Genomic DNA, 25507 nt, shown 5'->3' with positions numbered 1-25507 from the left:
ATATATAATCAGGGGCAAGTTCTCCATTTTCTTGCCAATAGTGAAACGAGTTCCTCATCTAGGATTTTTAAAAATGAAACCAGAGAGACACTTTGTATAGTATCAAACAGTTTTCTTTTCTATTAGCCACACAAAGTCTTTTTTTTTTTTTTTTTTTTTTTTATCTCTGAGAAGTCTGGAAAACATGGAACAAACGTCTCCCAAAACAAAAATAATGACAAAAAAGAGGATGTGAGTTCTTCCCTTTGACACAAAATGCACATTAAAGAGGAAATTTATCTCAGAACTAAAAACGTACCCCGTATTACGTATTAAACGGTAATAAACAATCATTTCGATGTCTCTTTATTTGAGACTTTCATTTCGTCCCAATTAATAATTCATGAGTCTCCTACTACCATCACAGGAAAACAAAGCTACAGGGGGTGCGGTCTTTCCTGTAGGCGAGAACGGAAGCGGAAATTCGGCCATCTCCTCGTACATTCAAGCTACAGCAGGGTCAGTAGACATTTATTTTAGATATTTATTGTGCCGGGTTGTCAGCCTTTTTCGACTCTTGAATGCGTGTATTCAGTAGTGTCCCAAAGCAGGACGTGAAGCTGGAGCTCATACAGTCCGTCAGTCATGTAGCGAACTAGCAACAGCTAACTGCTACCAGGCTAGCTGGCTAATGTGTCTGAACAGCAACAGCAGCAAAGTGATTTATTTTATCAGTCAAAGTGGCAGGTAACCTTCACCTTTTTATCGATTTTGGGGTAATTCAGCGCTGGGACAGGAGCGACTCGTTCTGTTTAGTTACCCTGCTTTTTTGTGCCTAACTAAACCCCTCCGTGCACCTGTTAGTACTACACCCAGACTTTGTGATAGCAAAGTGATCGCAAACAGTTTCGATTAGCTTAGCTGGGAATAAGAGAGTTTGGTGCTCAGCTTTAGTTGATAAATTAAGCCTCTGCGACATAAAAATGTTCGCTTAATACCCGTGTGTGCCATTTTACAGCGGGCATTATCGTTTGCTTGCAGCTAGAAAAACGTTAGATGACAGTTTGGTTGCTAACATGTCAGTTAGTTAGCCTGCTATCTTAATAGGTGTGACAGGGAGCTCAGCATCTGCCTGGCAGGGTCGTTAACGTTATCTGGGTGGGGGTCACGTCTTCGGGAGGCTGTGCAGTGTTAGCTGGATATGAGTGATAGGAGGAATAAATCAGTTAACACTTATGCCTGCTTTTCGCCTTTTTTAATTGGCTTCAACCATACAATCCATCCTTCATATAGAGCAGCTTCCTGTGATGTGAGTTATGAGTAAATAAACGCTACAGCAGATCGTTTATCGCTTGTTCTGTATGTGATCTAAGTGAGAGATCTGTGTATTTTTGGCGCTTGAGGGTGATAAAGTGTGTACTGTAGTGCTTCTGATGAAACTTTGTGGGGGATTTTTTTCCCCTCAGTGTGGCTTCAGACTGACGATATCCGAGAAGAGGAGCTATATAAAAGGTATGTTATGTCACTTATCATGGTTATCACGGATTAGCTGGCGTGTCTGAACTTTGGCACTGGGCTTCAGGAGTCTCTGAACTGACTTTTGCAATGGTTGCTTTCTGTTCAGTTATGCAACATGCTCTCATGTTTATCTGACCTACAAATCTGAACCCCTTATAGCTGTCAGGCTCATTTAAAACACTTAATGATGTTTGGAACAGTTATGTTTTTCGTATAGTAACCAAACTAAAGGCTTTAGGTTTGTGCCATTTAAAATCCATTTAAAATGTGTAATCGAATGGTTTTCACACAGCTGAAATGGTGTGAATGACAGCTTTAGCTGTGTTGTCAGATGAAGGCATTTTTGATCGTGACACTGGGGCCAAACCATCCTAAATCATCCAGTTGTCAAGAACATTTTCTGCTCAACCTTGTCCGATGTGCCTGTCTTTTTTTGTACATTTTCACTGCATTTTTAAAATTCTTCGTATATTTTAAACCTAACCTGAGTCATACAGGGCAGTAGGTCTTGGAAATTAAGAACGTGCATGTATTTAACAAAATTTTCTCAGTTGAAACTCTATAAATTTACTATATTTGGATTATGAATTAACTAAGAATTTCATGTCAAAACAATATTCTGCACATTTCATTTTGTGGTATTGTGAAATAAAATTATATATCACTCAGAAATTATTAATAGTTGGCTTTTGCAATGTGATTTTTTTTTTTTTTTTTTTTTTTTTTTTTTTATCAGTGTGTGAATAAACATGGGAATTTACAAGATGGCTTTCATTTTCCCCCTCCATATTTTAGTTAGAAAATACTCTGTATTTGTCTGAAATTACAGATCCCGATTCATCATTTGGTATAGTAAATTTCAGGTATTTATCTTTAATATTTGCTGAGGTATGCTCATTCAAACATGGTCTCAAATTTCAAAGTGTAAGCTAGAGAAGTATTTCATATATTAATATAAATCCAAACTTTGGACCATCTCATTTTTAGGGATATCTGAGATGTTCGAGCAGAAGGCCCATTTTGTTTTGTGATGGAATGACCCAGCAGTTTTCAAACTTTAAACCAGTGTTTATATCTGCAGAAACTAGCCTTTATGTCAGTTAAAATGGCGTGAATGACTGTTTTAGCTGTTGTGTCAGATGAAAGCACTTTTAAGTGTGACACCTACAATTTTTTTTTTTTTTTTTTGGTCTCCAGTAAGCTCCACAAACATGCAACTTAGTAGTCGGAGTTTCTCTCAAGATCTGGTTTTCAGGTGTGTCTTGCTTGTGTGGCACAGCGTTCACATTTGTTAATACCTTACAGAAAATAACGGCCTATTAACATCCCAGTCCAGCTGAAGCCATAAAAAAGTATATTTTTTGTGGGGTTTTTTTCCTCCTAACAGTTCTTGATCTTGAAGTGGTTGTATGTGGTTTTCTCTATACAAAAAAGTGATCAGTTTTACCACTGTGCAAATTTGATCCTCCTCACTCTCAATCAGGTCATTTCATGTCAACTAATGTAGTACATTTGAATTTCATTGGTTACTTCTTGTGCAGTTACAGTAATCATTTTTTTATCCAGCCACACTATTTGGGAACCATTGGTTTAAACATTGCCAACAGGTTAATTTATTACTGCAAGTTACAACTTATTTTAACAAGTAACAAGCAGTCAGAGCTAAAATCTTATTTTTCTTTCGTTCTTTAACTAATCTCAAGTTTGTAACCAGCATGCTGTTTGTAGAAGTCAGTTTGTTTACTTTATTGGTTCAGTATAAAGAAGGATCTGCTTGAATCTGGAGAAACGGAAAGAGTGGCAATGTTTCTTGCCAGTGCTGGTTTGCCACCTGGGGGAAGGTCCTCATACAGTGGGTGGGGAATATTTGATATTTATTATATTATAAAGGAAAGACAACGTGCTTCCTTTATTTTTGAAAGGTACAAGTCGAGAGAATTGCTGAGCATCAACCTTTAAGATGATTAGTGTTTTTCAGTTGCTCAAATAACAATCACAATCACATGTGTTCTTGATGTTTTATTTCAGGGCCACTCTCAAAACATGACTGTAGAACTTATAAATAAACAGAGCAAAATTAAGTCTGATCATGTTAGATCTGTTTTATGGCCTTTATTCAGTTAGATCCATAAGTGTTTTGAGAGTGATAGTTTTTGTAATTTTGCCTCTATTCACATCAGAAAAGTGTAGCTAGCTCCTTCAGTGCTTCTGTTGGTGTCCAAATATTTATGGACCTGACTATATTTTTGTGGCACAAGCTGAGGTAGCATCTGTTACGCAAGAAAATGCAGATTGTGGCAGTGAGAGCTTGCATCTGGTCAGCAACAGTGTTTCAACCTGATGCGTGAGCAATCAGATACTAAAAAAAGCTCAGCAGGTAGTGAGGGATATGCTGTTGATCCACAAAAATCATTCTTCGTGCCTTTTTTCTTTCTCCATCAGCAAACAGAATAAGTCCATGGTTTTTTTAGACCAAATTCAGGAACTGTCAGTGGTGTTGCAAAACAGAAACTATACGTTATTGCATCATAAGGTTTCGCACACTTGTTGGGTATCTTTCTCTTTGAATTAAAATACTCATTTAAAATCTGTCTCAAGGTTATAGTTTGTTTTAACCATGCGTGTCATTTTCTTGACATCCATACGTGGCTCTGTCTCTGATTAGTGTCAGCACTGGTTGATGATATGTTGTTTTTATTAATCCGTGATTCTGCTCTTGAGGCCTGCAAATATGGGTTCAAGATTAAAGTTTGTGGCAGTGTAATGATTAGAGTACCTGGAGTTAAGTAAACGGATCCCTTCTAAAATATTTATCTTAGTGCTACTCTTGTATAGTTTTACCCTGGTGTGAAGCTGGAAGTTGCCTGATGTTTAGATGTGAAAACTAAATTATTGACTTTGTTAAGGAATCAAGGTTGAGGAGCCAAAATGGTTTGCCTGAAAGTGTGAACGCCATCTTTTAAAATCGCATCCAGTTAAATTCACTGCTACAGTTCTCTGTCATAAATTTACTTTGTTTTCATTCACGCTTTCTTGCTCTTTTTACTGATTACTTTTATTTTTTGCTTCTAAAGATGGAATTTAACCTTGTCACTAAACATTATTTATCAGTTTGGCCTGGGGTAAATCTTCAAAGAAGATGTAAAGAACAGAAAACAGACTTTAAAACTCACTGAATAATTATTTATAGTGTAGATTGTAATGTTTCTCTTCACTTGACAAGTAAATAAAAAGACAACCTGTATTAGCTTTCAGTCAGATGGTCATATTTAAAATGACTGCATTCCTATTTTTAAGCTGTTCGCTCTAATAAGAGAAAAAGCTCATAACTGATAAGTTGTGTCTCTGTGAAGCATGTGTGGATCAGCAACAGATCATGTGATATTTGTTGCTGAATATCTCCTTTGTCCTTTTTGTGTTTTTTTTTTTTTTTTTTTTTTTTTTTTTTTTTTAAATTTTTATAAATGGTTACTTTAGATTTAGTGACAGATTAAGTTTAAGGCTGCTCGTTGTGCTGTAGCAGAAGTATCCAAGTCACAATGCATTTACACTTACATTAATCTCAATCCTGCTCCCTAGTTTTCATCCCCCTTAGTCTGTGGTTTTGGGACCCAATGTTGCCACGGGAAGAAACAGACAAACCGAGACAAAGCACTCCATGAATGAGTGGCAGCCAAGATAGAGGAACGGCAATATACCAAGAGGAGAGACCCTTTTCCTGCATCAGTCTTGTGTAACAGGTGTGCATGATATTGTCTTTATTCCTCGTTTGATGCTGGTTTGGGTTACCAATGCAATCTTCCACTCACTGATTGTTCTTCTTAAAGTCTGCTGCTCTTTCTTTCAGACTCTTGTATACGCACACTTCCTTACGAGTATTTCAAGTCTTCATCGTCTTTCTTGCTGGTTGTTTTATTGGTTGTAAGTCTTGTTGATTTGTGTGCGCTGGAAATAAACTTGTATTATTTGTATTGTACTAACTCTACTTTACATTTCTTCTTGCCCATCTGCTGTTCAGATTTCAACAGAGCTCAGTGGCCAGACCGTTGCCATGTCGACCTCATCGCTACGGCGACAAGTAAAGAACATCGTCCACAACTATTCAGAGGCTGAAATCAAGGTTGTGTCTCTTGGCTTCTTAGCTGGCTTTTCTTCTTCTGTTTCATTTTCTCCACACATTCCCATTTTGTATCTAGGACTTAAGTGTAGCAAATGCATCTCTGCCACACAGATGATGAGATTATGCGGATTCCGATAATCTAATATTTTTTTGGAGAACCTCCTCACTCTTCCCCTTGTTATGTAGAGAATGAGCTAATCTAATCATATCGTACCCATTCATTATTCTCTGCAGCTTGTGATCTGATTGAATTTATTTTGTTACTCAGAACACTGTGCACCAAGATGTCACAAAGTAATGTCTGAAATAATTCCCATCTCAGTCGGTTTGAGTGGAATAATTAATGGTTTATCCCTCTTGTGTGTTCTTGTGTCCAGGTTAGGGAGGCGACGTCAAATGACCCATGGGGCCCCAGCAGCTCCCTTATGTCAGAGATCGCTGATCTTACCTACAATGTCGTGGCCTTCTCAGAAATCATGAGCATGGTGTGGAAGCGCCTCAATGACCACGGCAAGAATTGGAGACATGTGTACAAGGTTTGTGAGTCCAGAAGTGAAGTTGGGGAATAACAATACAGATTAAACACAAGACCGTAAACACAATGGGAAAACTCCAAAATATAGCATATCATTATCTCATTATTTCATCCAAAGGAAATAAAGCATGCTACTTAAATTGTGAATATTTAAAAGTAAGTTGTTTGGAACAGTTCATCAGATATCTGGTTTAATAAAAAGGGCGAATCTGGGACCTTGCAGTGTGCAACCTTTTATTTTTTTCTGCATATTTCTGTCTTTTTGCTTAACCGAGAGACCCAAAATGTTCCTGCAAGTATTATTTTCATACTAATCTCGTGGTATTTACACACACAGAGCACCACTGTGACTATTGGTTGACATAGTATTTATGCCACCCCTCCTTCATTGGGTGCCTTGGTACAAGCTGACAGTGGCGAACGCAGCCTTTTTGAAATGTGTAAAAATATGGCACAATTCTTACAGACCTTTGGAAGGAAGTGCCTCAATTATAGGAGAATTCATAGTCACAGTTATTGTATTAAATAGTAAGATTACAATTAATTTTTGGTTTTGGAAAAATAGACTGACTAAACGTAAAAGAAGAATAATGTCTTTTATACAAGTGTATTTCCATTAACTTTAATTCAACTGAAAAACTAAATAAAAAAATAAATGTGAACCAAACTAAATCTGCTGCCTGGCTGGAAGTAAATGTGGACTTTTATATAGAGGTTACAGTAAAGGAAAGGAATGTCCAAAACGGAGTGCAGCATAATAATCTTTCTATTGGAATCAGCTTGTGTTAATAAGTCGTGGAAACCGAAATTAAGATTCACCTAATTGCACAGCCATGGTCTTTAAAAAAACAGCTTGGTAGACACATCACCCTTTGGTGTTTTGTAGTTTCAGTGTCTGCAAGTGCGCTGCCTGGGTCCAAGCAACAAAAAGTCTCCCATCAGACATTTTGCTTGAAGCTGTGTGCAGACGTCTACACGTATGCCTCTTTTTTTCCTTTTCTTTTTCTTTTTTTATGACTGCCCAGGTTTGTTTACAGGACATTACCAAAAAGTGCACTACCTATGCGCCCTTTAAAGAAAGTTTTCCAGGAATAACTACTTATCCGCAGTGTCTCAGTGTCTGCAGCACGGAATAATTGCCACCTAAAAAGGTTTGGGGCTTTGGATGGGAATCCATGGAGTAGTTATGTCTGTAGTACAGGGATGGTTAGTAATTATGTGTGGGATTTAAAAACCAAAAGCTCAAATATTTGTTTTCATTTTTGTGTGTAAAAGGTTTATTTTCCTTTTGCGATTTTTGTATTTGAAAATTTACAGTTCTCTCCATTTTCTCTAGGCTATGACTCTTATGGAGTACCTGATCAAAACTGGTTCAGAACGTGTTGCCCAGCAGTGCCGAGAGAACATTTACGCAGTCCAGACCCTCAAGGATTTCCAGTACATAGACAGAGATGGCAAAGACCAGGTACACAGACACACCCATGCATTCAAAGCTGAATGGAAAGGTGAAGTCAGTGGTGATTAAAGTCCACGTTTGTGGAATGCAGGCACACTCTGTAAAACGTCCTTGACTAAACTACAAGCAGCGTGTTTGACTAGGTGTCTGTGACCTGTTGTGCAACTACACAAAGCCAGCCATAAAAGTTTTATTGCTTGTTGATAAATGAGCTTTGCTTGAGTTGAAACATTTTTTAAATCAATACAGTATGCTGTGTAAGTAACTGCTTTTATACTTGATTTTGTAATTAACTGTATCTGTTTCATGTTATGTATTAAATTAACAGTGGTTCGCTTTGTTTTTCCAGGGTGTGAATGTTCGAGAGAAAGCCAAACAGTTGGTGACGCTGTTAAAAGATGAAGAGAGACTAAGAGAGGAGAGGATCCACGCCCTGAAAACCAAAGAGAAGATGGCACAGACCTCCAGTGGTGAGACACCTACTCTAAGTAGTTAACAGACTGATCCAGTGGTCACAGTTGCAGTATTTATAAGAGGGTTTGGTCCCTTCTGTGCATATTTATCTCCACTTTAGCCTCCTCAGCCCCCTCAGCACCCAGCCTGGGGGGCAGCCTGTCGCTGGGCTCACACTCTGGGGGTGCTGATAGTGAGCAGGCTTGGCCACAGAGCTCTGGAGAAGAAGATCTGCAGCTCCAGCTGGCTTTGGCTATGAGTAAAGAAGAGGCAGAGCAGGTAACACCAAGTAGACCTGTTGAGCTAAGCTTACTGGTCCTTTACTTCAGATAAGTTTGCAGTCAGTCTAATGTACACGTCACTTATGTACACAAAGGCTTTACAAATATTGTACATGCAGCACACCTAGCTTTGCTCTCACCATTTAACCCCTGAACTCCCCCAGAATAGCACGGACCCTCTGGAGGATGCAGAGCTCCGCTATGCACTCACACTCAGCAAAGAGATTCACCAACAGGTCAGGGGCAGAGAGTGTGTCCAGCTGGCTGGAGAGCCAGTCATCAACTATCTGTCTTTCTGTCAAATGGAATTTCTCAAGCAAATGTCAAGTATTGATCGATCAAGAAAAAATGAATTAATGCTCGTATTTGCAGTAATCCTGTTGCAGTAATTCAGTTTAAAAAGTCGCATCCTAAGACGCGCTTTTCAGAACCTCATCAAGATGTGTTAAAACTGCAAGAAAAACGTGCACCTAACAAATTAATCATCTGCCATCTAGAATTTGCATGTCACTGGCAAATATTTGCCATAATTTATTAACAATGAGTGGCTTGCAAGTATTGATTATTCTTTCTTTCTCATTGCCGTCTCTGATAGCATGCACTTAACCCTAGTCTTGATTTAAAACATTTCTTTCCTAACCTCTAACACCCTCCTCCTGCTGTTGTAACTTCCTGTTTCTGTGTTTACTGAGTGCTAACCCTGTTTGTCTGCATCAAGTGTTTGCAGTCCTGCACTTACTGTAAAACTAGACTAGTTTAGCCTTTCAGATTTAATTTACTGGCATTAAAGACAATCTGTTGTCTTGCAGATAAGTCTGTGTTATGCTGTCAGTCCTCAGTGAAATGTGTTAGAATAAAGGTGGCAATAGGCAGGATCTTAAGTTGATGTTCAAGATCTCCATCTGAGCTGAAATTAATTGTTATTGATTTCATATAAAAGGCTTTCTATTTCTACTATAAAGGTTTTGTCCTTCAGGTGATAAAGAAGCTCTGCTGTGCGCAGCTACCGAACTGATACCATTGTTGGTGCAGGCAGTTAAAACCCACACAGCAGTTGGAGTATTCACCATGGAAGCATTTGATAGCAAACAAACGAACCACAGCTGCTTTTGCATCTGTATCCTCCCTCTCAGGAGCCGTTTTGCCTACCCATGTCTAAGACATCTTCCTGCCACCGTCTTCAGTTTTAGGATGCTGCGTGACAGCGCTTGTAATCTAAATTGTGTTAAGCTGTGTTAAAATTACAAGCTCTTCACACACATTGTGTGAGCAGCCTTATCTTTTGCCTTTGAATCATGATTAAAGGTTAGGGTTTCCTCCTTCGCTCATACTGACCTTCAGTGTGGATTTAATGAATCTGTGCCTGTGGTGCGTTTTTGGAGTTTGCTGATGGATATAATTGTGTGTTTGTGATTGGCAGGAGGAGCGGCTGCGCAGAGGTGATGACCTGAGACTGCAGATGGCTATTGAGGAGAGCAAGAGGGAGAAACCAAAACCAGAGGAGGTGGGTGTTTTTGTTTTGTTTTAATGAATATAGATAAGTTGCATTGGATCATCTGCTTTACTTGGGTCTGTGTGTGTCTCCATGAGTAAATTCAGCTTTGTTAGCTGTGTGTCTGATTAACAAAGTGTGACTTGACTTAAAGTGAAAACTTTCAGATACTAAAAGTGTTGGTAAAATACAGATGGACTGTTCAGCAAAAAGAAAAAAGCAGATGGTACGTGAAAGCATTATCAGGTGTCTTATTTGACTTCATGTGTAAGCAGTGTTGCTAAGGATTCAAATTTGCATGAAGCTTGGAAACACACAATGTTTCCATTGTACTGGGGAGACACATTGTGCTCCATAAAATGCACAGTGCGTAGATTTTATCATAACTGATGCAATAATCCGCTCGTTCGTAAGAAAGCTTTGGGTCCAAAGCTACTCCTCAGTGTTACACAACCCTTCAGGTCTTTCAAGTTTCAGAGCTTCAGACACATTAATCATTCTCTGAAATGTGAGATACCTTTGTGCTTTCATTCAGTTTTTTTCTCCTCTACAGTAATAAAAATCATTTCAGCCGTTGCCAGAATTTTCCACCAAAAAGGCATCTTTGTTGAGACTGCAGATGGTCTTCAAAGCATAACTAACAGCTATTATTATTTTTAATAATATTAAATTAATTAATTAATATTACTAATTTTCAATTTTCTCCTTTATCAGAACACTATTATCTAACCTCAGAATGTCACCTGAGGTTATAGTTCCCTGATCCTTGGTTCATACAAGCCAACATTTGAGATTATCCCAATTTTATTCATGTAAAATAGTTGCTTAAAAAGACCAAACACGCATAAGAAAAATGGAAGCCTCTGCAAAAACAATAGAGAGGAAGAAGACCTTTAACCGCCCACACAGTGAGCAGTTTGGTTAAGGCTTACTTCCCTAAACTATTTAGAAAACTAAACTTTTGAAACAAAGATTGAAATCAGGACTTTCATTTAAGTCCCAACTCAAGTAATAAATCATTTTAAAAATGTGCAAAAAGCAGCGAAAGAAAAGTTGGTGGTGATGCCAACAATTCTCCTTCTGTGGTTTTACATCTCATCAGCACTATTGATGAATGCCCGAGAGAGAGAACAGGCTAATAAGACTGATAGAAAATGATAAATGTGCTGGCATAGTGAAACGTGTGTAATGATGTCCATCAGCTGTGCAAGCATTAATTCATTAAATGTTCTCTTGTACAGAGCGCTCTGATGGAGCTGAGTGCTGTGGACCCCTGGGGGACCCCCGCTGCTCCTGTCGTGAGCTCCGCCGGGCCCTCACCTCTACCCACAGTTTCTGCCTCTGCCGCCTCGGGCCCGTGGGGCACAGCCACCACAGATCCATGGGGGGTAGCATCACCCACATCCCCTACAAGCTCTGATCCTTGGGGTGGGGGAGCTCCGCCTGTTATAGCTCCTCCTCCAGATCCATGGGGTGAATCATCCAACAAAGTAAACAACGTCGACCCCTGGGGAAGCTCAGGTAAGGATCTTCGACCCGTGGTCATGTTTGACCTCTGTCGGCAGTCAGGTGGGTGGGACTGTACTTGTTGCTGGTGATTAAAACAGAACCTTGTCTCTGTGGGTGAAAGAGGATGTGGAGACTTTTTCTCCCCTTCACTCCACGGTTGCATTTCCCCTCATACATGTCACCATGCTGTCATAGCTGATCTTTTCATCCGTCTATACATGCTTTCTCTTTGTAGTGAAGAAAGCAAGCATGCCATTCCCCCTCTGTGTCTAAACCAGGGATTTTTATCCTCTTGTTTTTACTCAGGACTGACTGTGGCTGTGTCTCAACCAGAGCTTTCTCTTCTCTTGCCCTCTGTATGCCTTTTTCAGTTATTTATCTATTTTTTTTTAATGTATAAGGTTGCTTCTTATCTCTCCTTTACCTCCGATAAGTTTCAGATTATCTTTAGGAGTAAGTAATGTGGCTGTCAGTTGTATCAGTCCTCCTGGAAAGTTAACAATGGAGAGGTTGAGGAGAGAGAAACACCACTGTTGTTGCCCAGCCCAGCTTCCTGTCCCCACCTTATTGTGAGTTGTACCTGTAAGGTGTTGTGTTAACCCTCCCCTCCCTTGCGTGTCCTTCCCTCCCCTGTAGCTGTGACCCCCCCCAGTGCTGACCCCTGGGGTCCTCCATTGCCTCCCAGCACTTCCTCCTCCGGGGGGCCAGTAGACCCCTGGGCAAAGGACGGGCCTGTCCCTGCCTCTGACCCTATCACCTCCGACATCTGGAGTGGCTCCGCCAAACACACTAACGGCACAGGTACATTGACACGTAAAACTACGTGAACTCTCACATGCTCGGGTCCTGGCGCAAAATTGTAAACAGAATTTACATATTTTGCACACAAATTTCCAAATGCATGCACTCAGCAGCTGTCCTGTCTAACATTTCATCCTCCTATGTGTGAGTATCTACTCGGATATTGTTTTTTGCTGTTATGAGTACGTTTTTAAGAGTCTGATTTACTCTTTCTGCTCTTCATTACCTCGCTTAGGAGATCCAGAGCAACTAGGATCTTCAGGAGCAGGCGCTGACAGCACAGGCTCACCGGTACCCTTTGACCTGTCCTCTCTTGGTTCTTCACTTCCTGTTCGGAAGACTCCCGAGTCCTTCCTGGGCCCCAACGCAGCACTGGTGGATCTCGATTCTCTGGTGCCGTCTAAACCCAAACCCAAACAGCCACCGCCTCCCTCCATCTCGTCCTCATCAGCACACAACCCCTTCCTTCAGAACACAGGTTAGTTACAGCTGAACTTCATGAGCTCGACGTTTTGTGTCCAGAAAGACAAATTCAGTCTCGCTGAATTCCTGTGACTTGTATTTATGGAGAGCATGGAATATTCATGAATTTCTGTAAGCATTTACAGTGGGGCAAAAAAGTATTTAGTCAGCCACCGATTGTGCAAGTTCCCCCACTTAAAATGATGACAGAGGTCAGTAATTTGCACCAGAGGTACACTTCAACTGTGAGAGACAGAATGTGAAAAAAAAATCCATGAATTCACATGGTAGGATTTGTAAAGAATTTATTCGTAAATCAGGGTGGAAAATAAGTATTTGGTCAATAACAAAAATACATCTCAATACTTTGTAACATAACCTTTGTTGGCAATAACAGAGGTCAAACGTTTACTATAGGTCTTTACCAGGTTTGCACACACAGTAGCTGGTATTTTGGCCCATTCCTCCATGCAGATCTTCTCAAGAGCAGTGATGTTTTGGGGCTGTCGCCGAGCAACACGGACTTTCAACTCCCGCCACAGATTTTCTATGGGGTTGAGGTCTGGAGACTGGCTAGGCCACTCCAGGACTTTCAAATGCTTCTTACGGAGCCACTCCTTTGTTGCCCGGGCGGTGTGTTTTGGATCATTGTCATGTTGGAAGACCCAGCCTCGTTTCATCTTCAAAGTTCTCACTGATGGAAGGATTTGGCTCAAAATCTCACGATACTTGGCCCCATTCATTCTGTCCTTAACACGGATCAGTCGTCCTGTCCCCTTGGCAGAAAAACAGCCCCATAGCATGATGTTTCCACCCCCATGCTTCACAGTAGGTATGGTGTTCTTGGGATGCAACTCAGTATTCTTCTTCCTCCAAACACGACGAGTTGAGTTTATACCAAAAAGTTCTACTTTGGTTTCATCTGACCACATGACATTCTCCCAATCCTCTGCTGTATCATCCATGTGCTCTCTGGCAAACTTCAGACGGGCCTGGACATGCACTGGCTTCAGCAGCGGAACACGTCTGGCACTGCGGGATTTGATTCCCTGCCGTTGTAGTGTGTTACTGATGGTGACCTTTGTTACTTTGGTCCCAGCTCTCTGCAGGTCATTCACCAGGTCCCCCCGTGTGGTTCTGGGATCTTTGCTCACCGTTCTCATGATCATTTTGACCCCACGGGATGAGATCTTGCGTGGAGCCCCAGATCGAGGGAGATTATCAGTGGTCTTGTATGTCTTCCATTTTCTGATGATTGCTCCCACAGTTGATTTTTTCACACCAAGCTGCTTGCCTATTGTAGATTCACTCTTCCCAGTCTGGTGCAGGTCTACAATTCTTTTCCTGGTGTCCTACGAAAGCTCTTTGGTCTTGGCCATGGCGGAGTTTGGAGTCTGACTGGTTGAGGCTGTGGACAGGTGTCTTTTATACAGATGATGAGGTCAAACAGGTGCCATTCATACAGGTAACGAGTGGGGGACAGAAAAGCTTCTTACAGAAGACGTTACAGGTCTGTGAGAGCCAGGGATTTTCCTTGTTTGAGGTGACCAAATACTTATTTTCCACCCTGATTTACAAATAAATTCTTTACAAATCCTACCATGTGAATTCATGGATTTTTTTTTCACATTCTGTCTCTCACAGTTGAAGTGTACCTCTGGTGCAAATTACTGACCTCTGTCATCATTTTAAGTGGGGGAACTTGCACAATCGGTGGCTGACTAAATACTTTTTTGCCCCACTGTATATGAAAATGACTGACGTTAACATGAAACTGCTGTGTAATGGTGCTTTGAAAACTTTAGAGGCGTACCTTTTATCAGGCTATGGAAACATTTACAGAAATTGAAAAAGGAAAGAAAATCATTGAGTTAATAAATCAATAGAAAAAATATAACTTATTTGTTTAAATGTAAAATTAAAATTTGAGTAATTGTAAAAGTAAAATGTAAGAGCAAATGTTTGCGTTTCCATTAACCTTTATTTTGTGGGACTGAAACAAAATATGAGTATTTTATTTGAAAGATAAAAATGAATTTAAAACATGCTTGTCAGGGAAATAAAAACAAAATGAAGATGTAAAATGATTATCACAGTGGTTTCTGATTAATTTGGTCGATCAGTTTACTGATTCAGCTCCAGTCTCTTTTTTTTTGCATTTGCCTCACTTGCATGCACATGTCACAATATCATAATATCTGATCAACATGCAGAAACCAGGCTGAAGTCCAAAATATTGTTTTGCTTTTTTGTTTGCTAAAATTTTAAAACTTCTAGGTTAACATGGCGAAAATTGATTTAATCTTCTCTACGAGATTTTAACTTGGAGATGTCAAACTGTCTCCATTCTTTTATTCATTATTGTGGTTTACAAATAACGTTTGTGGCATTTTCTGATTCGATAACGAGAAACCACTTCTTAATCACAATCCACACATAGTTACCAAACACATGTGACCAAACACAGAAAATAATGGCAAAAAACACTGAATTTTCAGAATGAACTGCTCTTTTAGAAAGTGCAATGTATTAAAAATTAATTCCATAAAACGTCTGTCAGCAAAGCAAAGACAAAACGCAACCCTTTTAATTGTATGTGCGTGCCATATTCACATTTAGTTTTTTTTGTTGTTGTTTTTTAAAGAAAACATTTTCTTAATTGCAAAAAATATATAATAATCTCAAATACTGTCAAAGATCATAGCCAGATATATATTAAGATAAATATGCAATGTGAACTAAGCCAGTAAAAATATATCTTTACTATGTCTTAAAGGCTTTCTGATGTTAATAATGATGATGTTATGATATAGACCAGGGGTAGGCAACCTTTCTGATGATGTGTGCCATCTAAACTTTCCTCAGAAGTCAATGTGCCATATGATTGTATTAGCAATAAATGTAATAACGCTCTATATTAACAGTTTCACACTATATAGAACCACTTTAAAAAATTATATTTGTTTGTAGATGTTGGCAGTTATCAGCTATTTTGAAACAAAAAAACAGACACTTTTTATCCATAACAAGAACTCCATAACAGCAAATGAACTGTACAACAGAAATGCAAATGCTATTTATGGTCTCCTCACAACAATGATAAGAAAAATAAACTGGACCAATATGGCATGTTTGTTAATACAGAGATACACATGTTAATGTGATCTGTTAATAATAACATTAAATTAAAAATGTGTTAGACGAGTGAACTTTGTGATTTATCCCGTGTACGTGTTTCTTCTGTTCCAGGTTCATCTCCTGCTACTGGCATGGCAGTGACTCCGGGCAGTACCATTTCCAGTAGGGGGGTTTCTCCAACACCTGCATCGTCTAACCCTTTTGGGGTGGCTCCTCCTATGACCTCCATCTCACCTCAGCCCTCCTCACTCGGCCTTAGCGGCCTCCGCACCAGTCCTGTGCCTCCCAATCCCATGCTGGGCATGGTGCAACCAGGAATGGGCATGGCGCCAATGAGTATGGGAATGGGGGCTCCGGGAATGGGCCTGGGCATGATGCAGCCCAGCCCCATGGGCATGCCGTACAGCGGGCTCTCCCCAATGGCACCCCCAGGCTCAGGTCTGATGGGACCCGGAGTCGCACCACATCCTCAGCTGATTTTGGGTGGGCCCACAGGACCAGGAGGGGTGATGGGTGCTGGAGGATCAGTGGGAGGTGGAGGAACGACTGGCACAAGCACCAACCCATTTCTTCTTTGAGGAAGTGTCACCACTACTTGGCTCACCTTTCAGCCTCCTCTGTCATACCTGCTGCCCCCTTCAGTCACCCCCCCCTCACCAATGCAATTTGTGTCCAAAAAGAAAAATGTCTACATCTCTATATTTAAAGAAAACAAACAAACAAAAAAAACGAAATCAAAAAAACATTTCATCTTTTCCTTTTTTGAAAGCATTATTTCATTTCAGAATAATTATTTTGTTTATTTAGTCCTTTCATTTCACGGGTTGTTTTGCGGGTGGGAAATAGAGATCTATTTATTTTGTTTTAATTCTGTTCTGTTCTGTATCGTACTTCATGTATTTGTTTTTGTTTTTCATTTTTGGTCCTTTCAGTCCTGTCTTGAAATGAAGGTAAGTCAGTGATACCTCGAGGCTTTTTCAGTAGTGTCTCTATTCTAACATTACTGCACTGGGAGAGAGGGAGGATGAGGAGACATAGCCACTAACAAACTGGACAGAGAAACTGTTGTACCTGCCTCTTCCTCTTCTCTCCCTCTAGGATGAAGACAAACACTGAATCACTGAAATGAAACGAGTGCATGAAGAGCTATTTTTAATGAACTGTAGACTGAGATACGGGCTGAACAACCTGCATTAACATTTCAGGCACAATGTGGTCAAATTGTTTCACTTTTAATTTAATGGTAAATGTAATTTATTTTTTCCAACTTTTTGGGAACAAATAAACAAGGAGGATTGTGTGATGATGCCATCTAGATCAAATGCCTTTTCCCCCCTTTTTTTTCTATTCTGCTTCTTCCTGGTTACTGTAGAAAACCTAAAAAGAGCTCTGACATCTGTGATCCAATGGGGGGATGGAGGGAGTGATGTTCGTTGTGTGTGTGTGTGTGTGTGTGTGTCAAAGTGCGAATGACAACACAAATGCTCATTTTTGAGTGTGCAAGTACGCAGTTGTTCAAATGTTCATGTCTTTATATGTGTCTGTCTCCATTTTTTTTCCCCCCGTGTCTGATCTCATTTCAGTGACTCAGAAAGGAAGAATCCACATTGATTATTTTTGCTTTTGGAAGTTGTAATAATAAGATGTAATGTGGGAATTTCAAATGAGGTGTTATAAGGGTCACCTTTGTTTTGTTTTGTTTTTTCCCTGCCAATCATATTTCACACTCTTCTTTTCAGTAATTAAAAGCAGTTTTTCTTAATCACACATTTCATATGGGATTCCTGGCATGCAGGTGTCCCAGAGCCGCACTGTCCTTGTGTTTCATCCCCCTTTCCTTTGGAGAGGGACGGCAACTGATGCTTCTTTAAAAATAAGAAATAAACAAATAAAGACAATTATTTCAGCAAATGGAAGGAGATAAAACTGGGACTCGACAATATGCTTTTCATGCTGTTCTTTTAATTTAGTTTGATGAATTTATTGTTATTTTATATCAACAAGAAGAATATCTCTTTTATCGGGTAAGGTGGAATTTTGTGTGGTGTTGACTGTGAACATTCACATTTGAAAAGTAAAATGGAAAAAAATCAGAAGAAATTTATGAAATAAAACAAAAACACAAAATGTCTTTTGCTTTTTTGTTCTTCCAATAATGTGACTAAAATTTTGTTTCATTATTTGAGTAGGAAAATGGGAAATGAGTGCATTAATGCATGTAAGGTGAACTAGCAAACACTGTCGTAGTTACATGTGGCTGTCTTCTTGTTTGATGGTAGATACTCCCTTCACCCTGGCCAAAAAGGCTAAAATGACCAAAGAAAAAGTGGAGAACAATTAAACATGAGAGGTTTTTGGATAAAGTTTGTGTTTTTTCCATTGTTTAAGCACTGCTTCCAGCCAAGAGTGATGCCATATATGCCCTATAGCTGCAGAAAAGGCGAACATTGTTATCTTTTTACAAAAAAACAGCTAAACATGAGAGGTTTTTGGACAAAGTGTGTGTTCTCCATTCTTTAAGCACCGGTTCAAGCACCGTTTAAGCACCGGCACCGTTTCACAAGTACCGGTTTGGTACTGGTATCGGATAAAACCTAAGCGATACCCATCCCTATTCTTGGATGGATCAGCTGAAGTCTAATGTATCTCTGTGTCAGGTCTTTGCTGGATTTTTGCCTGTTTTTTAAGGATATGACTTTCAGATACCATCCATCTGCTGGAAGATTTTCTTTTAGGTTTGCTACTTCCTTCTTTTGTCCAGTTTCCTCAGATTTCTTTAAGAACACACCATGCCAAGTAGTAAAATAGCTCTGTGACTATAGGGATGGGTACCGGTATCCGGTGCCATGATGGCACCGGTTCTGACATAAACGGTACTAGTAACCAGACCGAAAAACAGCGCACATTTCGGTGCTTTATTTCGGTGCTTTTTTTTCCTGAGATGTGATACACTTTAGATTCTAGCCAATCATTTTACGTTTCCAAGGATAGTAGGCGGGCCCAGGTACATACGTTATTTTAGAGTAGAGCTACAGATTAAAAATGCCCAAGGCAAAGCGGTCAAAGGTCTGGCTGTACTTCACAGCAAAAGATGCAAACTCAGCAGCCTGCAACAAGTGCTTTAAGCTGATACTGGGCAAAGGAGGTAACACCTGGAATCTGATGAAACATCTGGCGAAGCATAGCGTTTTTTTTAAAAGCCGAGAAATGCGCCTATTTGATAGCTTGCTGCGAGACCTCACACCGAGCACATGCACATCTACTGCGGGTGTGGTGCCTGTTATCGGACCTGGAGTTAGCAACATCCCCCAAAAACCCATAGAGTCCTGGCCCCTAGCTCTGCCAGTGTAGCAGAAATGATGACGGATGATGATGGCAGCAGCAGCCGTACTTCTCTGCGTGAGTAGCTTAATGTTGTTCGTGTGTAATTTACGTTGAGTAGGCTCACCACGTTATTACATTAATGCATGTAAGGTGAACTAGCAAACACTGTCGTAGTTACATGCAGCTGTCTTCTTGTTTGATGGTAGATACTCTCTTCACCCTGGCCAAAAAGGCTAAAATGACCAAAGAAAAAGTGGAAAACAGTTAAACATGAGAGGTTTTTGGATAAAGTTTGTGTTTTTTCCATTGTTTAAGCACTGCTTCCAACCAAGAGTGATACCATATATGCCCTATAGCTGCAGAAAAGGCTAACATTGATATCTTTTTACAAAAAAACAGCTGAACAGGAGAGGTTTTTGGACCAATTTTGTGTTCTCCATTCTTTAAGCACCGGTTTGAGCACCGTTTAAGCACCGTTTCAAAAGTACCGGTTTGGTACTGGTATTGGATAAAACCTAAACGATACCCATCCCTATCTGTGACAGGCAGCAAGTAACAAAGAGCCTAAAGATGCAACTTAAATTGAGTTCTTTATAAGTTATGTGTAGACAACACTGGTTCATCCCTTGAGTTTGGTGTCTTTTTAATGATCTAAAGGTCAGTGTTAAGTAGCTAAACCAAAAACAAAAACAAATATTCCTCTGAAAATGGTCAGGTACAAGGACTTGGCTGAAAGCAAGTTATCAAAAAAAAAAAAGCAGCCAATGTCCAAAGAAAAGCTCTGAAAGACCTTCAGATATTTTGGAGAACTACTGCTCAGGAGCACTTTTACAAGAGCCTGGCTCCTTGGAAGAAAAACATAAAGAGATGAGGTGAGGCTCAAGACTTTTACACAGTTCTGTATTTTACAATCCAATAGACACCAGCCTCCCAACTACCTACATAGGATATGCTAAACAAACAGTATTACAGCATATGAATTTGAGTAATATTGAAAAAATAACTATTTGAACCTCGGGGGGGGGGGCATTCAGTCATATGTGACAAACTCGATCCCATACTTGCTGTCAGAGAAGCTTTAAACATGTACAACAGAGTGAGACAGCTTCGGCAAAGAGTAGAGTATTTTCTCGAAAACATTTTGGGGTTTCCACACAGAGCGAGAGGGTCAAACAATCAGAGAGTCCCAGTCAAAGTCATCCTGGATCTCCTCACTGTTGCTGTGCAGATTCTTTAGTGGGGGACGCTGTCGTGGCGTCATCGGCTGAGGATGAATCCCAGCTGAGAAGGAAAAAAAGAGGACACGTGGACTGAGTATATAACAAGAAGGAAGTGAGAGAATGTCAAATCATATTTTTCTATCTAAACAACTTCTTTTAAACAGACAAAACCTGCTGTCCAGATTTATAACAATTTCTGTTCAATCTTAGGAGAAAAACTGTTTTTAATTCAGTGTTTCATAAATAGCTCTCATAGCACAAACATGTCACTGATCTGGAAGATTATTCTAAAGCAGGCTTGGGGAAAATATGAACCCAACCTGTCTTATTTCATAAAAGTAAAGAAGAAAATGTGTTTTTAAGTCCAGGTCTCACCGGCTGTGCTTGCAGGCTGTGTTAGCTGTGGTCTCTGAAGACCTGGTCCCTGCATGGGCAGAGCCCGCCGCGGTGGTTGTGCACCATTGGCAGGGGGAGCTATTGAAGAGTAGGGAAGGGGTGAGGGCTGAGTGAGGCTGGAGAGGGTAGGGGGTGGGTTAAAGTTAAAGGCTGGTAAGGGTTGAGGGGCACCAGGGGCTACAGGGGAGTTATTCCCAGGGGTGATCATGCCTTTCTGAGTGAAGAAGCGGTTCAGAGAGTCGCAGAGGGAAGTGAAGACCGCCGGGTCCAGAGCCCAGTCGCAGAGCTCTGCCTGTCTCATGCTTTGAACAAGGTCTGCAAATATAAAATGAAGCAGCAGATCAGAGCACGAAGGTCCAGCTGTGGCTTTTTAAGAATAATATGAAACATCACAGGCCTTTCTTTACAAAATACAGCAAAGCTTTCACTGGATTGGACTGATTGTTTAGTGTGCATGATGTTCTCGTCTAACTTCTAAAGAGTCAGGCCGCCCAAATGACTGGAGGAATATAGCTACGACAACTCTTTTTTTCTTGGCTCAATAATAACTTGCACACAGTCTGCAGACAGCCATTTTTCACAGCAGCCATTTAACATGAAACAGCCTTTCAGTCAGGTTGAGGTCTGACTGAACCTTGGTTCTTCATTCATAAGCTGCGTTGTCATGTTCTTTTTAGAGGGAAGACTCTTTCTCCTGGCAGCTCTTCTAAACAAGCCATACTTGTTCAGTGTTTTTCAGATTTTACAGCCGTGAACTTTAACATTTAACGTCCTGAGGCCAGTAGAGCCTGAGATGTAGTTCTCAGAGTTCTTGAGTCTTGCACCTGGGGGAGAATTTGCTGGGACGTCCACTTCTTGGAAGTTTGTGAGATTGTCTGAATGATTCAGACAAACAAAATTCCAAAATGTTTGATTAGGATCAGTTAATCAAGTGTATTTGATTAAAAGTGTAGGGATGATATTTATCCTATGGAAGTTGTAAATGTGTGCATGGTTTTTCAGAGGACTCTTTGCAAACTTTTGTTTTCCCACCAATGTACGTAGCACAGAAACATGTCTGTGTTTAACCACTATTTCATGTCAAATGGTCGCAGTGAAAGAGGACTGTAATTTAGAACATTAATTACTTTTACTAATCAGCTGATCATTTGTGAAAAATTGCCTAATCTCCTTTTTACAGGCCTGCCATGAAATCTTCTAACTGCTCGCTTTATGTAGCCATCACTCCAAAATACAAAACTAAATACTTCAGTGTTACATGTGACAAAGATAAAGGTGAAACCAGAAAAGACAAAATAAATCATAATAATAATTAAATTAAATGATGAATAAATGATCAAAATGACTGAATTCCAATCACTCTATTAACTGGCTGATTAAACATTTTTACCCATGTCCTCACGACTCTAAACTCCACAGATCTATGAACCCTGATGATTGATTAATGTGCCCATTTAAACAAGAACAAAACAGACCTGGGTGACCAGTAAGGTCTATGTTTGCCCAGTCTAAGTTGCTGGCAATGCGGACACTCTCCTTCAGAGAATCTGGGTTACTGAACCAGTCAGCCGGCACCGCTACAAGTGGAAGGCAAGAAGGCAACTTTAGAAGCATTGAACTTTTATACAGTTTATACATTTCTGGTTTGAGAAAGTCACATGAGACTTACTTAACTGTGAAATGCGCTCAGTGTCGGCAGGATGTGCAGCTGGTGCAGCCAATGCAGGTGGTGCAATTTGTGCGGTTGCAGGATGGGGGGACATGGGTAGCAGAGTTGGAGTGTGAAGTGGGGTAATGTCATTATTTGGGATCGCCAGAGGAACTATATCCGCTGGAAAGAAAAGAGGCAATTCCTTCAATCCATCTATGCAGAATCTAAACTGTACAGAGTCAAAACACAGATACACACATGCCACTTACACTGCGAGCCTCCCCTCTCGCGCACTGTCCTGAACAGAGACTTGAAAGACGCATAAAGATCAGGTAAGTTGAGGTCGTCAAAGGTGAAACGCAGCAAGGGATCAGTAGGGGGATTTACTGAAACGACGGGAGGGGCGACGGCTGATGATGGGACAGTCAGTTCGGATGAGTGATTGGGTCCCGAGACGATGCAAATGGAAACAGCTGTCGGATCAGGCGCGCAGGAGAAAGCGGGAACAGACACAGGGTCTGAAGTCACAGGAAAAGACAGCGCAGCGTCAGAGAAGGAGGGAGCAGCTGGAGACGCTGTAGACATGTTGGCAGGAGCCAGAGGTGTAGCAGAAGCAGGGGGGATGGAGAAAGTGGGGCCAGGTGGGTGAGAAGGTGGGAAAGAAGTGATGGATGACATAGGGGCTGCAGGTGGGAGCACCGCTGATGGCGAGACGGATGGATGAGGGACAGGGAGACTGGAGACAGAGGTGGGCATGTAGGGGGATGGTTGCTGTAAAGATAAGAATAAGGTGTTATGAAGAGCAAGGTGTTGTTTAATTAAAGTAAACCTTATAAAAGGAGTGAGAAAGTGACTGTACTTTGCATGGGGGAGGAGAGAGGGAGGCAGACTGGGTTGACTGCTGCTGGATGGCTCCAAGTGACTCTGAGTTAAAGAGCTGTTGGTCTGTGTGGGAAGCTGATTGAGGCTGATGAGGAGAGAGCCCTGTCTCTGCTTTTAGTTCCTGCAGTTGAGGAACCTGTAACAGCACAGCATAAATACTTTCAACAGCAACAAAAAAAAAGTTGTCAATATCCGTCAGGCTAATATATACATTAAATGTTAAATAAGACTGAGCACCTCCACTACAGCCAGAAATTCCCTCCTTTAAAAAAACAACAACAACAAAACAACAACTCCCTTTTAGCTCTCAGCTTTTATCAAAAAAGAAAGTTTGCTGAGTCTAATCTTAAAACTAGAGATGCTGTTTGTCTCCTAAATCCAAACTGGGAGTTGGTTCCACTGGGGAGGGGCCCGGAAGCTGAACGCTCTGCCTCCTATTTTACTTTTAAAGACCCGGGGAAGCACAGGTGAGCCTGCCATGTTAGGCTAATTTCATTGGTACACTTCTTTTCATAGGACGTAGCCATACCACAACTGATATCTTAGTCCATCTTAATGTTCTCACACATTGCAAATAATGGCATAATTAGAAAAATGTGGCGGTTTTAATAATCTGCCACATGCTTGAGGTTTGGTTAAGAGTTTTAAGCGTTAATGGGCTATAATTTACATCTGTGTTTGCATTTTATGTGGTCTCATTAAACCTCTATGTATTTGACAGGTGGAGAATAAAGGTTTGTCACAAAAAAACCCCCCCAAAAACCAAAAACATACATCCTCTCTCTCCTCGTCCTCTTCAGGATAGGAACGTTTAGGTGCCCTCACTTGATGTCCGTCTGAAGGTCCATCCATTGTCCAATAGGAACCCTGGAAAGACACCACAGGTTTGTGAACTCGTGCTCTTTTAAACAGTCATCAATCTCAAATGATGAAAACTCCAACAGTAGGTAGAAGTAACTCACCTTGCCAGGGTCATTCTGCGGTCGAGGAACTTTCCTGAAGCATTTATTAAGGGACAGATTGTGTCGAATGGAATTCTGTTGGGAATGACATGTGTCAGGAATGTCCAGTAAAGCAGATGTTACACTGACTACACTTTAGTGACAAATCATTACTGCTCGCCCACACTGATAATATGTTGTAGCTTACTTTCCATCCGCGGCCCGCCCGGCTGTAGTAGGGGAAAGTGTCACTGATCCAGGTGTAAATGTCATTTAAACTCAGTTTCCTCTCAGGTGCAGCGGCTATTGCCATGGCGATTAGAGTAGCATAGCTGTGAGGGGGTTTCCCTTTACAGTTAGAAGGGGAGGGGTCCAGCACTGAGGGTAGAAAGTCTCCTTTCTCCCTCCCTCTGTCTTTTTTCTTCTCCTTCTCCCCTCCTCCTCCTCTCTCTTTCCCAGAGCGCAGGCTGCTGATTCCCAGCTGGGGCAACCAGTCAATACTGGTAAGACTGGAGTCCAAGTCAGAGGACATTTTTCAGTTTTAGTTTGTTTTGTTTTTTTCTCAGTCCAGGGTCTGAAGGATCAGAAGAGAAAGTACTGGATCAACAAGTCTTTTTACTTTTTGCTTACTCTGAATATAGTAGGCAGTCAAAACACTGAGCACTCCCACAGAGGATTTCCCTCTGCCTGTAACTGTGTCAGCAGTCCTGTTCCTGTACTTCCCAACTACCGTCTATTACACACCAGTAAGTTCAGACAGAAGACACTTTGTGCTGCTCGGGAAAGTTTCCACTCACCAGCAAAGCCATAGCATGACTATAGGTGCATATATGTGTACCAATTCCAACTACTTGTGTTATTTTCTAAGAAGGAAGAATGACTTACTTACCTCTGTATGGTCACTCGAGGCCCAAGGCCTTCAGAAGTGTTAATGGCTTATGTTGTCATCAGCTGTGCACAGCTGCTAACAAATTGCTGTACGTCCTCTCCTTCAGGTCTCTCTCCTCAGCATGTCGGTCCCCGCAGGGCTGCAGTCATACCTTCGGCTAGTGAAAGTTTGTGTAATTTTGGAGAGATATACACACAAAAAACTTATCCGACAGCTTCCTTTTTCTCTCTCCCTCCCTCTCTCTGCTTCCCCTCCCTTTCTGGTTTACCAGAATGACATCACTCACTCCTCCTCCTGCGTGATATCACTCTATGCACCGCCTCTGGGAGCTGGTTCCACCTCTTTACTCTTTCACCAGCCTTTTCTCTGCCTGTCAGGTTCTGGTTACAGATAATGCACCTGAATTTTCCACTAAGACAAGTCCAAGCTGTTATGCAAGGTACAAGGGTCTGATTCATAT

The 25507-nt window shown here is 40.9% G+C and overlaps 2 protein-coding genes across 8 annotated transcripts; one reads left to right on the top strand and one right to left on the bottom strand.

Annotated features, from left to right (window-relative positions):
* The first annotated feature begins 368 nt into the window (after positions 1-368).
* Positions 369-17871, top strand: epn1a (epsin 1a). Of its 7 annotated transcripts, none has more exons than XM_085178018.1 (14): positions 369-498; positions 1446-1491; positions 5077-5237; positions 5516-5617; positions 5995-6153; positions 7489-7617; positions 7958-8078; positions 8183-8340; positions 8507-8578; positions 9763-9846; positions 11076-11355; positions 11980-12144; positions 12380-12622; positions 15856-17871. In XM_085178018.1, exons 4-14 carry the CDS (start codon positions 5549-5551, stop codon positions 16320-16322), a joined length of 1947 nt encoding a protein of 648 aa, XP_085034144.1. In that variant the 5' UTR covers positions 369-498; positions 1446-1491; positions 5077-5237; positions 5516-5548; the 3' UTR covers positions 16323-17871. The 7 variants fall into 7 exon arrangements, with proteins under 7 accessions (XP_085034144.1, XP_085034151.1, XP_085034150.1 ...); XM_085178021.1 differs by having other exon boundaries at positions 402-498; positions 1457-1491; XM_085178022.1 differs by lacking the exon at positions 369-498 and adding an exon at positions 505-726 and having other exon boundaries at positions 1457-1491.
* Positions 17872-19686: 1815 nt separating this feature from the next.
* On the bottom strand, positions 19687-25399 carry foxj2 (forkhead box J2). The gene is made up of 10 exons (XM_085178026.1): positions 25048-25399; positions 24367-24732; positions 24180-24254; positions 23992-24084; positions 23195-23353; positions 22605-23106; positions 22354-22515; positions 22160-22261; positions 20664-20999; positions 19687-20349 (listed from the first exon to the last, which is right to left on the bottom strand). The coding sequence occupies exons 2-10, from the start codon at positions 24688-24690 to the stop codon at positions 20237-20239; spliced, it is 1866 nt and encodes a 621-aa protein (XP_085034152.1). The 5' UTR covers positions 24691-24732; positions 25048-25399; the 3' UTR covers positions 19687-20236.
* Between the last annotated feature and the right edge of the window lie 108 nt (positions 25400-25507).

The sequence above is a fragment of the Neolamprologus multifasciatus genome, chromosome 11 (assembly GCF_963576455.1).
Source record: "Neolamprologus multifasciatus chromosome 11, fNeoMul1.2, whole genome shotgun sequence".
In the NCBI taxonomy this organism is placed as follows: domain Eukaryota; kingdom Metazoa; phylum Chordata; class Actinopteri; order Cichliformes; family Cichlidae; genus Neolamprologus; species Neolamprologus multifasciatus.
Note: the sequence above shows the minus strand (reverse complement) of the source record. Positions and strands in the feature narration are given on the sequence as shown.

Coding starts and splice junctions, on each gene's coding strand:
- epn1a (XM_085178018.1), top strand. CDS start 5,549: ATGTCGACCTCATCGCTACGGCGACAAGTAAAGAACATCGTCCACAAC. Junction 6,154..7,488: donor ATTGGAGACATGTGTACAAG/GTTTGTGAGTCC, acceptor CATTTTCTCTAG/GCTATGACTCTTATGGAGTA. Junction 12,145..12,379: donor CAAACACACTAACGGCACAG/GTACATTGACAC, acceptor TACCTCGCTTAG/GAGATCCAGAGCAACTAGGA.
- foxj2 (XM_085178026.1), bottom strand. CDS start 24,690: ATGTCCTCTGACTTGGACTCCAGTCTTACCAGTATTGACTGGTTGCCC. Junction 24,255..24,366: donor GGGCGGGCCGCGGATGGAAA/GTAAGCTACAAC, acceptor CATTCCCAACAG/AATTCCATTCGACACAATCT. Junction 23,107..23,194: donor TCTCTCCTCCCCCATGCAAA/GTACAGTCACTT, acceptor TTATCTTTACAG/CAACCATCCCCCTACATGCC.